Source organism: Cervus canadensis, chromosome 24, assembly GCF_019320065.1.
Source record: "Cervus canadensis isolate Bull #8, Minnesota chromosome 24, ASM1932006v1, whole genome shotgun sequence".
Classification (NCBI taxonomy): domain Eukaryota; kingdom Metazoa; phylum Chordata; class Mammalia; order Artiodactyla; family Cervidae; genus Cervus; species Cervus canadensis.
The window spans coordinates 1,827,733-1,845,686 of record NC_057409.1 but is presented as its reverse complement, the minus strand read 5'-3'; the positions used below and the strand labels follow the sequence as shown (position 1 = coordinate 1,845,686).

The following is a 17,954-nucleotide window of genomic DNA, read 5'->3' as shown; positions in this document are numbered from 1 at the left end:
TCCCACAGACGAGCCTCAGGGACCCATTGGGGCAAGTTGCCCTCCCTTCCCTTCTAAAGATCTTCTCCACGGGGCTTCCACACATAATCATTTAGATGAAACAGTCCTGCTGCTTCTAAAAAAGCTGCAAAGCTGTAATACTGTCCACACCCCAAACCTGCTCAAAAAGCCTGAGAAGCAGAGGGAGGCATCCCTGCTCAGGGTCACTTGGCACATGTGACGTCAGGGGCTGGAACCCAGCTCCCCGGATGCTCTCAGGCCCTCCCCTCCCCCCGACCCCTTCAAGCTGCTACGATAATAACTCAGAAGCCACACCAACAGACCTCAGGGTGGTCAGCGGTGACGGTTTAGTCGCTCAGCCGTGTCCGACTCTTGCGACCCCAGTGGACTATAGCCCAGCAGGGTTCCTCTGTCCAAGGAAGTCTCCAGGCAAGAACACTGGAGGGGGTTGCCGTGCCCTCCTCCAGGGTCTCTTCCCGATACAGGGATGGAGCCTGCATCTCCTGTATTGCAGGTGGGCTCCTCACCGCTGAGCCAGCAGGGAAGCCCCCCAGAGTGGGTGGGGTGGGTCTAATAAGGAGCTGGTGCCAAAACAGAGAGCCCCCGTTTCCTTTCTCCCCCCTTTCCTCTCCCTTCCCTCCCTCGCGCCTCCTTCCCGCCCTCCGCAGTGGGCTTGGAGCTGGAGGGCATGACCTCGAGTCCCGGCTCTGTCCAGGACACGGTGGGGGCCTCTCTCCACTTCGCTTCCCTTCTGGGGCCTCATCTGCCTCCGCCCTGTTCAATCGCTGGGATAGGAGTATGCTTGAAGCTGGGACCCCCTGAAGACCACCCTCACTGCAGCTCAGGGACTGCAGGGTCTGGGAGACGTGGGGTCCTCCTCAGCTCACCAGGAGGCAAGAGACCCATGGACATCCGGGCGGGCCAGCTGCGTGGGCAGGGTGGGACCAGGCGGACGGCGCACAGAGCACGCTCGCTCTGCAGAGGGCTCCGTGCCGACACGGGCCCCTGGGCAAGCCACGCGGGAGGGGACGCAGCCGGGGCGGCCACGGCGGTACTCACCGTGGGCGCCGGCTTCCCTCCCGACACGATGCAGACCAGCGTGAAGTTCCGGGCTTGGTAGCGGCTGAAGGGGGCCGGGGTGTCAGCGGCCACCACCTCAATGGAGGTGGGCGGGGCTGCCCAAAGAGAAGCACAAGGAGAGCAGGGCTTCACTGGAAGGTTCAGAGAGAGTTCACCGATGCCCTCGGACGGGCCAGGTCCTGTGCTGGGAGCGGGGAGATGTGTGAGAGGGGAGGTCGTTCAGTCGTGTCCGACTCTTTGTGACCCCCTGGACTGTAGCCTGCCGGGCTCCTCTGCCCATCGGATTCAGTAGACCGGAATACTAAAGGGCGTTGTCCTTCCCTTCTCCAGGGCATCTTCCCAACCCAGGGATGGAACCCAGGTCTCCCGCATTGCAGGCGGCTTCTTTACCAGCTGAGCCCCCAGGGAAGCTCAACAGGGCTGCTATGGCAGAGGACAAATGCTGCACAATTCCAGGGGTGCCCCTGGCATCAACTGCCGTGACAAGGACGTCCCTGCTGGGCATATAAACGAGGGCCCTGCCACCTGGGGCTTACAGCCTGGCAGGGAAGATAACCAGGAGTACAGAGATCACCATGGTCCACTGTGCTCAGGGCATCAGATACCCGGTGGAACCAAGCGTGAAGGGACCCCCCAGGCCTGAGGAAGCGACCCTGTGCTGTGATCTGAGGAAGCGGCAGTAGGCAGAGGACAAGTGTGGCGGGTGGAGGGAACAGCATGTGCAAAAGCCTCGTGGCAGCTGGCTGGGGCGGGGGGAGTGTGGGAGGCAGGGTGTGGTGGTGGGGGGGCGAGGTGGGGGATGAGGTGCCCCGTGGGGCTGGAGAGACGCCCGGAGCCCGGGCAGCGGTCGCCGCTCACACTGGCCTGCGGGGGCCGGTTCCCGCCAGCTCCTGAGAGCTGACTGTGACTGGCCGGGAATTGTGAACCAGTTCTTAAACCGCTGCTGGACTGAAACAGATGGCCCGGTGGGCATCCTTACACCGTGGAAATCAGCCACCACTGCAAATCAGGGCTGCTTGTTTATTGCCTTCCCCTGCCCCCAGCCCGGCCCCCCACAGAGCAGGTTTACCAGCCCAGCGCTGGTTGTGAGTTTTTCTTTGTCCTGAGAGCAGTAGGGAGTCATTGAAAGCTTCAAACAAGAGCAGCGACATGACCTGAGTTGCATTTTGAAGAGACTGGAAACACAGGGTACTGTTTAAGCGGAGAGATGGGTAGCTTAGACCCCGGGGGACCGCGGAGCGGGAGGATGGCCGCGGAGCGAGAGCTGATGACTGAGCGAGATTTGAAGCCAGTGGTCTGCCCTCTTTTCTTCCTTTCCCCCTAAAGCTGGCTTATTCTGGTTGGTCCCGCCACCCGCCAGCGCTCTGCTCTGTTCTCACTACCCACCACGGGCTGGTTTGCCAAAGCCTGTGCCCCCGGGCACCGTGCAGCATTGAGATTTCAGACATGGAACCAGCATTTCAGTGAGGTCACCACCACCTCCATTTCATCCTTGGGCAAATTACCGAAACTGTGAGCCTCAGCTTCCCGATTTGCTAAATGGGACTAATCCTTGGCAGACATATTCGAAAGATGAACCAGCAAATCGCTATGAAACAGCTTAGCGCATGCTAGAAGTGCGCTGGTTATAGGATTCCTGCAGCTCGTTTCTCCCACCTCCTTGTCATCCGCAGGACAGGGGCTGGAAATGTCGGCCTTCGCTTAGGGAAGGCTGTCAGCCCTGGCTTCTTGTAGCCTTGGGTCAAGTGCAGCGGGGGGTGCAGAGAGAATGAAGAGGGGTGAGTGTTTCTTTCCTGCAAGGGGTTTTCACTCCAGTTAAGTTTAATTAAATCCGACGACTGTTTCCTGACACCTACTAGGTGCCGGGCACGGTGCCAGATGCTCGCGGTAGGCGCTCAGTGATGAAATGGATACGGCACTTCGAGAAGCTCACAATCGGGCGGGGGCGACAGGCGCCTGGCAACTCTATTTTAAGGTCTAGTGAGACAAAGCCAGGTATGAGCCATTCATTCACTCAGACAGCCACCATGTGCCGTCGCAAGGGAAGCAGAACAAACGAAACAATGGGAGAACAATGGATGGAGAATTGTAATTCAGTGGGAGATGGTAGGAAGCAGATGGGAAGTGGGGTAGGGACTCCGAGAGGGGAGAGATACACCAGAATGTTTCAATTATCCACACGTCAGGGTCTGCAATCTGACTTTTCTAGAACTCACTGAAAGCCTGGATTCCACGGCAAGAACCAACCGTGGCCAAAAGTTAGGAGCCAGGAGCTGTCCTAAGCCCTTAACGTGTGTTAACTCACTTAAGCCTCACCATGAGTCTACAGAAAGCAATTATTTATTCCTGTCTTACCAATGGGGAAACTTAAGGGGTGAAGTGACTTTCTGGGGCTCACAGAGTTTAGATTTGAAACTGAAACTCCCAAACCCCAGGGCTCCAACACCACGTGAAACCGCACCACCTCCATCTTTGGAAAGAAGAAAACAGCTTGTGTCTATTGGCACCTTTAGCCCTAAGTGCACATTTTAGCCATTGCTGATGATCATTTACCTGACACATCTCAGTTCTCAAGCAGACCTTTAATTGAGATCCCTGGGGGAACTGCTCCTGTGGGTTGCTCTGCTTAACTCAGGTGCCCCAGAGATCAAGGGACCATGTCGATTAGAGCTTCGCAAAATTCTCTGGTGGGGCTTCTCCGATAGCTCAGATGATAAAGAATCCACCTGCAAGGCAGGAGTGACGCTTTTGACCCCTGGGTCAGGAAGATCCCCTGGAGGAGGAAATGGCACTCCAGTGTTCTTATCTGGGGAATCCCGTGAACAGAGGAGGCTGGCGGGCTACAGTCCCTGGGGCCATAAGAGGGTCGGACACGACTGAGTGGCTAACCAGCCCACAACCAGCCAGCATACGTCTCTGGCCCTGCTCATGGTGGTCTGTATGTGGGGATAAGTGTACCCTCCAGGAATCCTAGAGGCTCGGAACTAGGCAGGGGGCACCTTTAAAAATCACTCATTCCTTCTTTCGCTGAGCAAATGGTAATCAGACACCTAGAAGCTTCCTTATGGGAGGGCTTTGGGGAGTAAATGGGATGATGCTTACAAGGTGCCCAGCATATAGTAAGCCCGCAGTACAGTTTAGCAATTTGAACTATTATCGTTTGTATCACGATTATGAAAGAGGGAGTATAGGACAATAGTTAAGAGTATAGACCCTAAATCACCCTGCGTGTCTGCACGCTAAGTCGATTCAGTTGTGTCTGACTCTTGGCAACCCTACGGACCATAGCCCCGCCAGGCTCCTCTGTCCCTGGGATTCTCCAGGCGAGAATACTGGAGTGGGTTGCCATGCCCTCCTCCAGGGGATCTTCCTGACCCAGGGATCAAACCCACATCTCTTATGTCTCCTGCATGGGCAGGCGGGGTCTTTACCACTAATGAGTGCCACTGGAAAGCCCCTGGATCACACTACCCAGGGTTCAGTGACCAGCTGTACCACTTCCCAGCTGTGTGACCTCGGGCAAGATGCTCAGCCTCTCTGAACCTGTTTCCTTATCTGCAAAATGGACTTATGCCGTGCTGAGAATTCAACAGAGTCGTACCTCGGGACTTCCCCGGTGGGTGGTTAAGAATCCGCCTTGCGGTGTGGGGAACGTGGGTCTGGTCCCTGATCGGGGAGCTAAGATCCCACCTGCCCTGGAGCAGCCAACCCCGAGGGCCACAGCTGGAGAGTCTGCGCAGCCACAATCCTGCATGAAGCATGGAAACTCCGAGTGCCCCACCTGAGCCTGACACAGCCAAATAAATAAATAAGGAAGCAGAGCCTGAAAGCACATTGAGAGTGCGTGTCAGATGCGTTTATCGGAAGAATGTATTGTGTTCTTTCTTTGAGGCCTGTTGTTACTGTCTGGGAGAGTAAAATATCTGCCTTTGGGGGCGTTCACAGTTTAGCGGGGAGGCCAGACAGTGCCCTGGACCTTGCTGCTCAGTCCTGTGGCAGCCACGTCTGTTGCTCTTAAGCACTTGGAATGTGGCTTTCCCATGTTCCTATGAGCTGTAAGCGTAACATACACACTGAATCTGGAAGACAACTTTTAAAAAAACCACCTTAAGTATATCATGAATATTTTTATATTGGTTACTTCCTGAAATAATACACAGAATATATTGGAATTAATAAATATGCTGTTCCAATTCATTTTCACTTTTCAAAGCCTTTTCTTAATGTGGTCCTGAGAAAACTTGCAATTAAAGGCAGATTTCTATTGGAGAGCGCTGGTCTTCCATTTTACAGATTAGCACAACTGAGGTCCGACAGAGAGATTTGCCTACAGTCACACCCTCAGTCAGCGGCAGCCAGCCGCAGTGCCCTCCAGGTCCTGCCCAGGATTCTAGCACAGCACGAATGCCCCCTCCCCCAGCACACCAACACACACACACACACACACAGACACTCACACTCACATTCTGGAGACCTGCACCCAAGCCACGCACACCGCCCACACACACCATGATTGGGAGCTGTGTTCCTGTGTCTTGTTATGTTTCTGAGCAGGTGTTAGCAATATGTACAGTTAATCAAGCTCTTAAGACAATGGATTTCCATGGTGTGGATGATGATACAGCAGAGCTGGCTGCTCACATCAGCGTGGAAGCCCAGGCTTCCCACCGTCTCCATCAAAGCATTCCTCTGTCGCCGTGTCCTGGGAGAATGTCACCCTGCCTCTTGCTTTGCTGTCGCCGGCGGGCCCTGAGTGCAGGTAGTCAGCGGGAGTCTACGCCGGGAGTCCTTGGCTGCCTTGGGACGCTTCACCCCACGCGTCGCCATCGCCCTGTTCCCTGCGTCTTCTCTTCCCTTCCCTTGACTGTGCTCAGCAGTCTCGCCTCCACAAACTGCTGCTTCTTGGGCTCTCAGTCTGGAGCCTTCCTGCACGCTTACTCTTCCCCGACTACCTCCACATCCCCATCTCCGTCTCTGTGTCTGTCTCTACCTCCTTTTCCAGTCGCATCCCCACGTCCAGCCCAGCTCCGTCTCTCTTCCTTCTCCACCTCCCTCCCAGTCCCTTTTCCATCCGAGCTCCATTTCTGTGCCCTCCCCACCCCTGTCTCTACTCCATCTCTGTGCGCATCCTCATATGTCTCCATCCCACGCCTCCTCCAATCCCAGCCTCCTCTCCCTTCTCACGATCCCCATCCCTGCTATAGCCTCTGACCAAGGTCAGGACGAGTGGTCCTCTTCTGGCTCTGTGCCTGGAATAGATCCCATGGACCCAGGAACAGCAGCAGCCCCAGGCATAAAGATCCTGCACAAGGACAATCTCAAATTCAGAGGTGGGCTGCAGAATGAGCAGGATAGAGCAAGACCACCTGGCTTTGATGCGGGTGGCTTATTATGGCAAACAGTCCTCAGCAAAGACCCTGGGTCTCCAGTGGCTCCGCGCCCCTCGGAAGCGGTAACCACCACACTCACCCTAAGTGCCTCATTCCTGTGGACTCTGAGAGGGGGTCTTCAGGGATGTCCGTGCTAGTGCAGGGCTCTCCTGGGTGGGGGGGAGGGTGGATACCACACACCTGAAATGACCCTCCCCAGAGACACTGAGCAGGTAGTTCTGCGTGGCCCGAGCAAGAGAGAAATATGGGCTTCCCAGGTGGCTCTGACCGTAAGGAACCCGGCTGCCAATGCAGGAGATGCAGGTTCCATCCCTGGGTCAGGAAGATCCCCTGGAGAAGGAAATGGCAGCCCACTCCAGTATTCTTGCCTGGAGAATTCTATGGACAGAGGAGTCTGTAGCTGGGCGCTACAATCTATGGGGTCAGAAAGAGTTGGACACGACTGACCGACTAAGCACACACGCAAGGGAGAAACAGTAGTCAGCAGTGGTCGCGGCAGTGAGAGGCTAGACGCAGGCAGAGCTTATGTCTGAATTTACAGGCCACGTGGACAGACCACGGCGCTCGGGTCATCACGGCCCTGTGCCTGGGAAAGAGGCCCCAGCTCTACGAGTTCACCATCATGGTCAGACCGAGGTCACCACCATAGAGCTCCCCTGAATCCACCACTCCCGAGTCCAGCCGGGAGACTTCCCAGTTAATTTTTGACTTTGCCTTCCTGCTAGAAGTTTCTTCTACTGATTTTGTCCAGCATCCGGGAAGGCAAAGCAGCTTTGGATGCAACACGGCCGCACAGCACAGTGGGCCCCTGTTCCAGCCCATCAGTGGGGGCAGAAGCTGAAATTATTTTAGACTCGACAGTTAACATCAATACAGTGAGGCAATGGTCGATGATCAGTTTTATGAAATTAACTCTGAAATATTGCCTGTCTTTCCCTTGAAAGCAGAACTTTGTTTCGGTCATCATAACTCACTTTGCAGATAATGTGATGGCTCTCCACTCTGTAAATCATCCTGTGGCTTTTGTAATTCGGGAACACAAACCTGTTCTGATATAAACCCCAGCAGGCCTCAGTCTTTAACTGTATCTAGTGGAGTTAAAATTCTCTCTGTACCATGAAGCTCCCCCTCCAGTCCCCCTAGGGAACGAGCTCAGACAGACTCAGGCCAAGGTTTCAGCCCACGTTCTGTTACCAATATCCCATGGGACTTTGGGCAAATCAATTGACCCACTTGGGCATCAGTCTTCCCATCTATAAAATGGGTTCAATAAAACATATCCTGCCAAACTTTCAGCTTCGAAGATTTTGAGAGAAGCAGCAAATGGGAATACAGACATAAACCTTCTACAAGGATGCCGAAGTACTATACAAACAGAAGGGAGTTATTTATATCACCTCTTCAAGTGCTCTCACTTCTCCCTGGGCTGGGAGGGACATGTAGGGGAATGTCTTCTCCCTCCCAGGACTGGCTATTGTCTGGAGGAAGGGATAATCTCTGCTGTTCCTTGGGTATCACTGTAAATTGGTCTGAACACACTCCTGCTCAGGGGGTCATTTATCAAGGGGCGGTAATCAGATTTTGGGGAGGAGTGGGAGAGGGAACAGACAAATTCAAAATTGTATTATTTGCAAAAATCCATTCTTTTTCTCTCAGCATGCCTGCTCTATTGACTGCCCTCTTTTTCAATCAGCTCTTAGTCTTGATACCATATTTTTTTTTAAAAGAAAGAAAACCACTCTCTCAATATAAAAGTGCTCATGAATATAAATATTCCTCAGTGCTTCCTGTTTTCTTTCTTTTTTTGGTCCTGCCTCTCTATGTCTTTCCCATCCTCTCTACCAGTCTCTCTCTGCTTCTTTCAAGAGGGTACTCAAAAGAGCGTCTCTTCCAGGAAGCCTTCTCTGTTCCAGCCACACCGAGCTGACCAAGGTTCCTTCCTTGCCTGGCTCATCTCCTCTGCTGCCTGGACACACTCGTCCTTCTGCTGATAATACGGCTTCATCCTTCAGGTCTGGCCTTAGGTTGCCTCCTCCAGGCAGCCTTCCAGGATTTTGCCAGACTGCCTTAGGTTGCCTCCTCCAGGCAGCCTTCCAGGATTTTGCCAGACTGAATCCCTGGACCATCCTGCTGTTGACATACTCCTGGGTGCTTATCATTCTGTCCCAGGCCCATGTCTGTTTCTCCACTAGGCTGTGTACTTTCTGAAGCCTAGAATTTTGTCTTTAACCTCAGAGCTATTACAAGCCTGCTACACAGGGATTCAGTTTCAACTCCTGTTTGGTTTCTTCCTTCACTCACAAGCACATGAGCTCTGGAAGGAACTCAAAAGACCTCGCGATGCCGTGGGCCCTGCCCCCACCTCTGGCTTTGTCTTGGCCCTCCCGTCAATACCATGCTCCAAACATCCTGAGACTTTTTTGGCCCATACACACCCTAAGCACGTTTCAACCCCAGGGCCTTTGCATCTGCTGCTGCCTTTGCCTGAAGTCTTCCACTCAGCTTTGTGCAAGGTTGGGTCCTGCTTCTCTTTCAAGTTTCAGCTTAAATGCTGCCTCCCAGTCCAGGCGAGGTGCTGCTTCTATTACCTGTCACAGCACTTGGCATTTCTTCATAGAGCACATCACGAGGTGTAGTTAGTTCATGTATTAGTTCACACACTTGCCTTTTTCCCAACACCCCCCACTAGAACGTAAGCACCATGAGGACAGAAACTCTTTTGTCTACTGCCGCAACCCAAGAGCCTGAAATGGGTTTGCTCAATACACATCTGTCCAATGAATGAGCTGGGAGGAGGGACTTAGGTGTCCTGCCCTCCCACCCATGCCCAATTCAGAAGGACTGAAATCCCAGCCATGCCCACACCCCTCTCTCCCAGCAGAAGCCTGAGGAAGCAAGATGCCCCCAGCAGGAGGGGAACTCCAGCAAGAAAAAGAAGAAAAAGCACAAGTCTTCGCTTTATGGGAAAATTAAATATTGAACTGAGCAGTAATGGCAGCCAAGGGGAAAAAACACTGACAAAAAGCCCCCAAATGGAGCCGCCATCAGTGACAGGAGAGAGAAACGCAGCGTCTGTACTTACACCAGCTGCAATGGGGCCCTTTTATGTGGCAGCTGCTGAGCCGAGTCGCAGCCCCCAGCCTTGGGAGCGGGCGGGAGCCCGCATGTGGATGCGCTGGGAATCCGGGCCTGGGTCGTTGGCAGGGTCAGCGGCCATGGCCCAGAGCCTCCCTGCCTGGAGATGGGGGCCTTTCTGAGTGGAGCGGGGTCACAAGGGTCCCCAGTGGCTGCGGGCACAACCCATCCACCCGCCTTCCTCTCTGCAGAGAGCTGGCTGCCAGCACCACTCACCTGCCTTGCCCCTCCCCTGCCAGCTGCTCTGCTTTCCAAGTGGCAGGAGATAAAGTTAACAGCCCCAACTGGAGGCTCTGGCTGGCTGCTCTGGGGGAGAGGGGGGTACAGCATGGGGGGCGGTGAATCGGTGAGGCTGGGCAGAGAGCTACTGCTGATGGGGAAATAAAATCCCACGTGTGCCTGTGCACACACACAGACACAGATATATGCACATAAACACACATACACAAAATACACGCACACACACACACATACACATATGCATACACAGATACACACAGACATGCACACATATGCACATACATATATATGTATACACAGACATGCGTGCACACAGACACACATGTGCACATACATATATATGTATACACAGACATACATACACACATATGCATACACAGATACACACAGACATGCACACATATGCACATACATATATGTGTATACACAGACATGCATACACACACATATGCATACACAGACATGCGTGCACACAGACACACACACATATGCACATGTGTGTGCTGCATGCTAAGTTGCTTCAGTCGTGTCTGACTCTTGCGACCCCGTGGGCTGTAGCCCACCAGACTTCTCTGTCCATGGGGTTCTCCAGGCAAGAATACTGGAGTGGGTTGCCCTTTCCTCCTCCAGGGGATCTTTCTGCCCCAGGGATCAAGCCTGCGTCTCTTATGTCTCCTGCATTGGCAGGCGGGTTCTTTACCAGTAGCTCCACCTGGGAAGCCCCACATACACGTACACACATATGCATAACACAGACACACACATATACACATACAAACACACACCCCCAAAAGTATGGTGGGGAGACCAGGACACAGGTCTTGCTGTTGGATCTGAATTTCATGCTAGTGCTACTTCGCACCAATGCCTTTAACCCAGAAGTTCACAAAGTGTGTTTTGAGAACTGCCCCCGCCCCGCCACGCCATTGTAGTTTATGTGGCAATAGAGTGAATGTGTTCAGGCCCATGATAGGTGCCATTTGGGCAGAGATGAAATCTATGGGGTGTGACAGGAGCCCATTTTAAATAGCAGCAAGGCTGGCTACGTGGGGGATGTTTCCAGTGTATCCCAGAGGTATGTATTACACACATGGGCGATTTCACCAGGTTGCATCGTTGTAGTTTTATTAAAGAAGACTCTGGAAGCCTGCGGAAGCTTGGGGAGGCCTTGGCAAGTGCGCAAGCACATTTGAGATCTGGCCCGTGGCAGAGGCACTCAGCTCAAGTTCTTCCAGTTCAAGTTCAACTTCAAGTTCAGGCTGTTTCATTGACCACCACCCCTCAAGCCTCTGAGAACAATGGGCTGGAGCTTGGAGATTCTGGGTGGGTCTCAAGTCCTTTTCCCAAGCCCAGGAAAGCCTCTGTCCCTTCCAACAGAACTGTGTCCCTGCCAGCATCATGCCCTGGTGTTCGGAGACTTGGAACAGAGCTCGCCCCTGGCCCTCCCCACCCCGCACTGGGGTCACTTGGCCCCCAGGTCGCAGGTTCTCCGCTCACAGGCAGTGGGTCCCTTGGGGGGTGCTGGCTTCCTGGGCCTCCCCTATAAGGTGAGGGTGACGTTAGCGCCTTCCTGCGGGCACCTGTGGGGGCTGGAGCACTTGGCCACCAGCCTCCCAGCAGAGCCCCCAGACCCCCAGATCCCCAGCTCAGAGCCCACCGTTCCAGGGGGAGATTTCCCAGAGGGCTCTGCAGACAGAGTCTTTCCAGTCCCGTCAGCATCTTAGGATTGATTTCCTGAGTCAGAGGGCAAGTAAATCGTTCTTGCTGCTTGAGTCTCATAAAGCGATTTCCAGGGGAGGCGAGGGTGAAGGGGAGGGGAAGGGCTGCGGAGAAGGGGCATTTTGTGCGAAGAGGATTGTGTGTTTTATTTTTCCTCCTTGACATTTTACTATGAAAATATTCAAGCCTATCAAAACGCACAAATAACTGTACAATGAACACTCGTGAGGCCATCACCCAGCTTTGTCGGTGAACACTTATTTTTACGACCAACTCTATTATACATCTATCGGATTGCGTCTTTTCCAAGAGCGGGGCAAGGCAGAGCCAAGCTCGTTCCTAGCAGGGATCTAACTCCTGGCCAGGGTGGGGTGGCCTGACTTGGGAGTGGGGGCGTCCCGGAGTCCAGCCTCCGCAGCCTCTCCCCTGGCCTTTCACGGCCCTTGTGGCCTGGGCCACTGTCCCACCTCTGAGCTCTCTGTGCTCACCTCCTGCCTGCTCAGCTCTGGCCTCGATTCTCTCGCTTGTGAGACGGGCATCACACAGGACTGTCTCACAGGGCTTATGCTTGTGGCAGGCTCTGCGGGATGCCTGGCATCTGCTAAGCCCCTGCCTCCACTGGCCCTCAGACTTGGGAACAGTAGCCTCCATCTCTGTTCTGACCAGCGCTGGGCTTTGCTGACCCTGCACACGTCGCAGAGTAAATCTCAGCGAGCAGGGGCGGCGCTGATGTTTGTGGGGTGATGAGGGCACGGATTTGCTCACTGAGCAGCCTCTTCTGAGCCCTGATTCCGGGGCCCAAGGGGTCCCGAGTTACGCATCAGGTGGGAGGCCCCTGACCATCATCACTGCTCATCTGAGGCAGGGTCCATGCTGAATGCTTTAGCGCATCAGAGCCTCGCAGAACCCAGAAGTAAGGAATTATGATCTCCATTTTACAGAGGCCCTGATTCATGGCCACCCAGCCAGTAAGGACCAGGGTTAGGGCCTGGGCCCCCAGCCCGGCCTTGCTTCTCCCCCGCTGTGGGGTCTGTCTCGGGGCCTCGGTTTCCTCTGTGGTCAGTGAGGGGGCCGGCTTAGGCGGGTCCTAAGGCCTCCTCCAGTTCACAAAGCCTGTGGCTTTAAGTGGGGAGCCCCGAGGGAACAGCCGGAGGGTTCACGGCTGGAGAGGAGGAGGGCCAGACGGCGGGGTGGGCCAGCAGGGCGGGGCCCAGGGCTTCCTGGCGGGGAGCTTCAGGAGCTGGGGTGTCTCCGCTCATGGGCCTGGGACCCAGGGAGACCCAGCTGGGAGGCTCGGCTGGCCGGAGCTCCTCGGGGAAGACCGTCTCCTCTCAGCCCTGCTCCTACATCCCGCGGCTGCCACAGCAGCGTCCCAGGCCCACAGCAGCGTCCCAGGCCCACAGCAGCGTCCCCGGCCCACAGCAGCGGCCCAGGCCCACAGCAGCGTCCCCGGCCCACAGCAGCGTCCCCGGCCCACAGCATCGGCCCAGGCCCACAGCAGCGTCCCCGGCCCACAGCAGCGGCCCAGGCCCACAGCAGCGGCCCCGGCATCCCGGACAGACGGCGCGGGAGTCAGGGCCCTGCTCTCGCCTCACAGATGTGGCCCAGGCCCAGAGGGCAGCCAGGGCCCACGCCAGCTGGGCAAGCGAGAAGGCTTCCCGGGAGGCCCTCACGTCTCCTCCCCCTGCTCCTGTGGGGCCGGCCACCGCGGCTGCTGCATGTGGGCTCGGGAGTCAGCCTGCCCATGCTCCACTCCCGGCTCCGCCGCCTCTTAGCGGGGTGACCGCGGAGAGTCCCTAGCCCTCTCGGTGCTTTCCTCCGCGTCCGCTGCGGCCCTGGTGAGCACTGCGTGAAGCGGTGGTCCCCAACTTTTTCGGCACCGGGAGCTGGTTTTGTGGAAGGCGGTTTTCCCACGGATCCGGGAGGTGAGTATCGTTTCAGGGTGATTCTCAGAAGGAGCGCGCGCCCTGGGTCTCTGACATGTGCGGTTCACAGTGGGTTCACGCTCGTGTGAGGCCAACGCCACCACTGGTGTGACGGGGCCGGGCTCGGGAGGCCACGTGCGCGGCGGGGAGCGGCTGCAGATACAGGAGGAGCTGTGGCTGCTTGATGCTGCTGACCTGCGTGCAGCCTGGACCCTAGCAGGCCAAGCCGGGGGCTGCCGCGAAGAGCTTAGACCCTGGCCTGGTGCCTGGCGAGCGCTGAGCCGATGTCAGCGGTGCCGGCATTGTTGCCGTCTCTACCGCATCTTACTCCTGGCTCCTTCCTTGGGCTCCGGCCACACACGAGTGCTCCATCCTTGCTGGGCGTCCCTGCTCCCACACCACTCCTTCCAGGGCTCCTGCGGCCTGAAATGCCCCCTGGCCTGTCTGCCCCAGGCTCCCGGGCCCAGCTCCACCCCGCCTTGTCCGCGAAGCCTTCCAGATGCCACCCCCTGGAGGAACGCCCCCTTCCTGGAGCTCCCACACCCCTCACCTTGCAACCTAGTCCTCCCCCGTCATTCTTATTTTCCCATCAGCTGGAATTTTGGAAACCTGTGACCTTCTCTGTCTCCTCCATCATTCGGGGCCTCCTTCAGAGCAAACACTGGGCCTTATGTCCTTCTCATTATCCCCAGAGCCTAGAGATCAGGTCGGGTTCTGGAGTCAGAGGGAAGGGCTGAGAATCTCCTCCACGTGGTCACTTGCTAGTCATGCAGTCTTGGGCCATTTGCTTCATCTCTCTGAGCCTCAGTTTCCTCTTCTGTAAAATGGGAATAACCACAACCACTCTCTCACCCAGTGACGACTAAACAAGAAAACGGTCATAAAGAACTTAGCACAATCCTGGCACAAAACAAGCTGTCCGTCCGTGTTAGCTCTCGTCACTAAGACGATATGGTGTGAAGATGTTCACCCCGAGAGAGTGAGCGAGGTAACCCTGCCTCCCTGTGTGCAGATGGGGAGGCTGAGGCCAGGGGCTCACTGCAGGCTGGCGGCAGAGGCAGGAGTGCGGGCTCCCAGGCCAAGCGCACAAGCAGCGTGGTCCTGGCCTGTTTTCCCCTCTGTAGGTGAGGCGGTGGGATCGCCTCCCTCGCCCCAGGAAGGTCTGCAGGCAGCAGACACGTCCAGGGCTGGCTCACCGCTTCCCAGGCCGCCCCAGCCGGCTCCCCCGGCTCCTGCAACACCTGTAACTTCAGCCTGGCGCTTGTTCCTTAAATCACCGGGCCTGAGGTGCTACAGTTTCACCGGCCACATATCACTTGTAATTAAGGGGCCTGTCCCAGGCAGGGAGGTCTACCTTCTGCCAGAAACACTAAATCCAGCTCCCAGGGGTGGAAAGGATAGAGCTTCGCGTGGACCTCACACTTGTCAAGGTTTAACGGCACGCCTGCAGGCCTGCTCTGGTGGGGTCGCGACGCAAGAGTCGAGCTGGGTGGACAGTAGGTGGAGAGAGGCCAGATCTGTGAGACGCAGAAGGTCCGGGGAGCTGGTGAGAGACTTGGGGGACTGCAGCCACCTGCTTGGACTATTTCAGGGAGCAGATGAATCTCTAGCTCAGTCAAGGAGGGCATGACAGGCCATTCTGTGAGAGACTATAAAGAAGCTCCCTAGCGAGGCAGCCTGGCTACTGCCCACTCACTTGCTGTGTGACCTTGGGTGAGTTACTTAACCTCTCTGGGCCGCAGTTGCCTCGTTTATTAAAACGAGAGTGCCGGAAGTATCTACCTCCTGGAATTGTGAAGAGTAAATCAATTTATAAAGTGCTTGAAGCTATAGTTGCCTCCTTGTAACTACAAAATTCATCACTAATATTGTACGTCCCAGGGCTCACCTGGTGGCTCAGACCGTCAAGAATCTGCCTGCAATGCAGGAGACTTGGATTTGACCCCTGGGTTGGGAAGATCCTCTGGAGGAGGGCAAGGCAACCCACTCCAGTATTCTGGCCTGGAGAATCCCCATGGACAGAAGAGCCTGGTGGGCTACAGACTGTGGGGTCACAGAGAGTTGGACACGCCTGAGTGACTAACAGCAGCCTCGTATGTCCTGGTCATCCCATACTAAGATGGCTCTCGGTCCTTCCTCCACGGCAGGCCCGTAACAGGGGCTTATAAATATTGGTTGGATCAAAGACCTGTAAGTGTGAAGAATGAACGAGCGAACGGCCTGTGCGTTTCCCTCAGAGAAGGGCTGGTGATTCAGCCCTGTGGTCCCAGGGACAAGATGCAGAAAACAGTGCCTGTTGCTTATCTAAGCCATCTGCTCCTTGCAGCCGCGATCATGGTCAGAGGGGTTATGCAGCGGTCCCTTTGTGCCTCGAAGGGCCTTGTCTCCATCCCCAGCTCAGGGCCTCCCGTCCCCACAGAGGGAGAGAGGTAATCAGAGAAGCTTCAGGTTCCTCTTCTAGGCTTCCCTTTATGCGCAGACTCGGTTTTCTCTTCTGTAAAATGGGGACACCGATCTTGCTGAATTCCCAGATGCCTAGGAGGAGCAGCTGAGAGAGCAGCCCAAGTGTCCCACGCTGTCTTATCGAGAGGAGCCCTGGTTTCTGGCCGAGGCCCGGATGGCTGCCCCATTGCCCCACGTCAGGGAGGAGCAGTGTCCCCGCGTCTTCCCGGAAGCCTGTGTCATGGAAAAATCGGGGGTTCTGGCGTTCAGCAGACCTGAGCTCAGATCCCAGCCCACTCACAGCTGTGTGACCTCAGGCAAATGCCCTGCCCTCTCTGATCCAGCGGTAGTTTGCCCCCGTAACTGAGACAGCATAGGGTCACCTGAGGACGGGAGGACTAGCGGGAGGACTGGGGGGCTAATGGACCGAGCTGGGCCTGCTGCCGAGTTCACAGTGGGCTGCGGTCAGGGGCACGCCTCCTCTGCAGGGCTGCGCTCAGAGAGGCAGGGACGGAGGATCCCGGAAGCCCATTCCAGGAATCAGTCAGCAGGCCCTGGCCTTCGAGGCTGAGGCTGGGAAGTGACCGTCCTTGATGCGTGACCCAGCCCAGTTAACTCCAAAGTGCTCCTCTGAGCCCCAGACCCATCTGTTCGGCCCCTCTCTGAACGAGCTCTCAGCAGGTGACCTCAGCTGGCTGGGGGCCCGTGGCGGGCAGGTGGGCAGAGTGTGCATCCTCTCTCCTGGCCCCCGGCTGGGTCCAGGTGCTCAAGACGGCAGCGCTCAGCCTCTGAACAGCCTCCGTGTCCGTTCTGGGAGATCCTGGCCGCTCCAGCCTCGGTCCTCCGGGCTGCGCCCTCCCTCTGGCAGCCAAGCCCAGCCAGCTGCCTCAGCCTCGCTGCTGCCCATCTAGTAGCTCCAACTGGTGGGGAGAAGGCCTGCAGAGGTCCTGAGGGCTGCCGCCCTGTCCCCTCCACTCCAGTGACCCATTTTCCACGGCTGCTGTCTGCTGAGTGCGGGCACGTGGTTTCACTGGCACCTTCTCCAGGGAGCATCTCCAGCCCAGCCCAGGTCTCACACGTCCTCCGCATCTGCTCCCAGCTTTCCAATTGGTCCCCATGTCCTGCGGCTTATGTCTAAAGATGTCTGGCATGTCCAGCCTCTTCTGCCTGAGCCCTGGGCTGGCTTTTGCCAAATCTCTCCCCACTTCCCCCCCGAACTGCCCTCCCCACCTCCAGAACCTACCAGCAGGTCAGGCTAAGGTGTCTTCGTCCTTACACCCCACAACAGCCCTAGGAAGGGGGACCCTTCATTATTCCCCAATAGAACCTTCGTCACCCCCAGTTCCCAGATGGGGAAACTGAGGCTGAGAGAGGAAAAGTCATGGCAAGATTGCATAATGAGTGGGACTGGACTCAGGGCGCTGGGTCAGTCCCTTCTGGATCTCCTTCACCAGGGCTCAGGGTGAGAGGCCAGAGTTGTCACTGCCTGGCTTATAGGGTTCCCACTGGGCTGATGTCACTTCCCGCATCTCTGACCCTGTTCCCTGGCCCACTGACATTTCCAGGGTGAAGGTTAAGGCAAAATGGGTGAGAAGAATAACTACCCTTTTCACGAGTGCTCACCACTATGAGCTTGGGACACAAGCCTTTACATACCACAGCCCAACAGAGAAGGTGCCACTGTCATCCCCATTTAGCAGATAGGAAAACTAAGGCTCAAGGAGGTTAAATCGCCTGTCAGGGTAGGCAGCGGTTAGCCCTCTAACCCACTGCTTTTGGAGCCAGCCTGCCTGGGTCTGAGTCCCAGTTGTAGCCTTGCTGGACCCGTGCCCTTGGGCGGTTTCTGGCTTCTCCATTTCCGCAGGTGTAAAACATGTGAATAAACAGGAGCCCCTGCCCAAGGGGCCGCCCTGACAGACGCAGGATTGGGGGTAAAGCAAGGCCATGCCTGGGGTCTTGCAGCTGTTGTTTAGTCACTCAGGCTTGTCTGACTTTCGTGACCCCAGAGGCCATAACCTGCCAG

At 56.1% G+C, this 17,954-nt stretch overlaps 1 protein-coding gene across 1 annotated transcript in view; it reads right to left on the bottom strand.

Moving 5' to 3' along the window:
- IGSF21 (immunoglobin superfamily member 21) overlaps positions 1-17,954 on the bottom strand; it is a 270,374-nt gene that overhangs the window by 14,478 nt on the left and 237,942 nt on the right. The window contains exon 5 of the mRNA XM_043445770.1: positions 1,060-1,175. Coding sequence (XP_043301705.1) covers positions 1,060-1,175 — 116 coding nt within the window. The remainder of the gene's footprint in view (positions 1-1,059; positions 1,176-17,954) is intronic.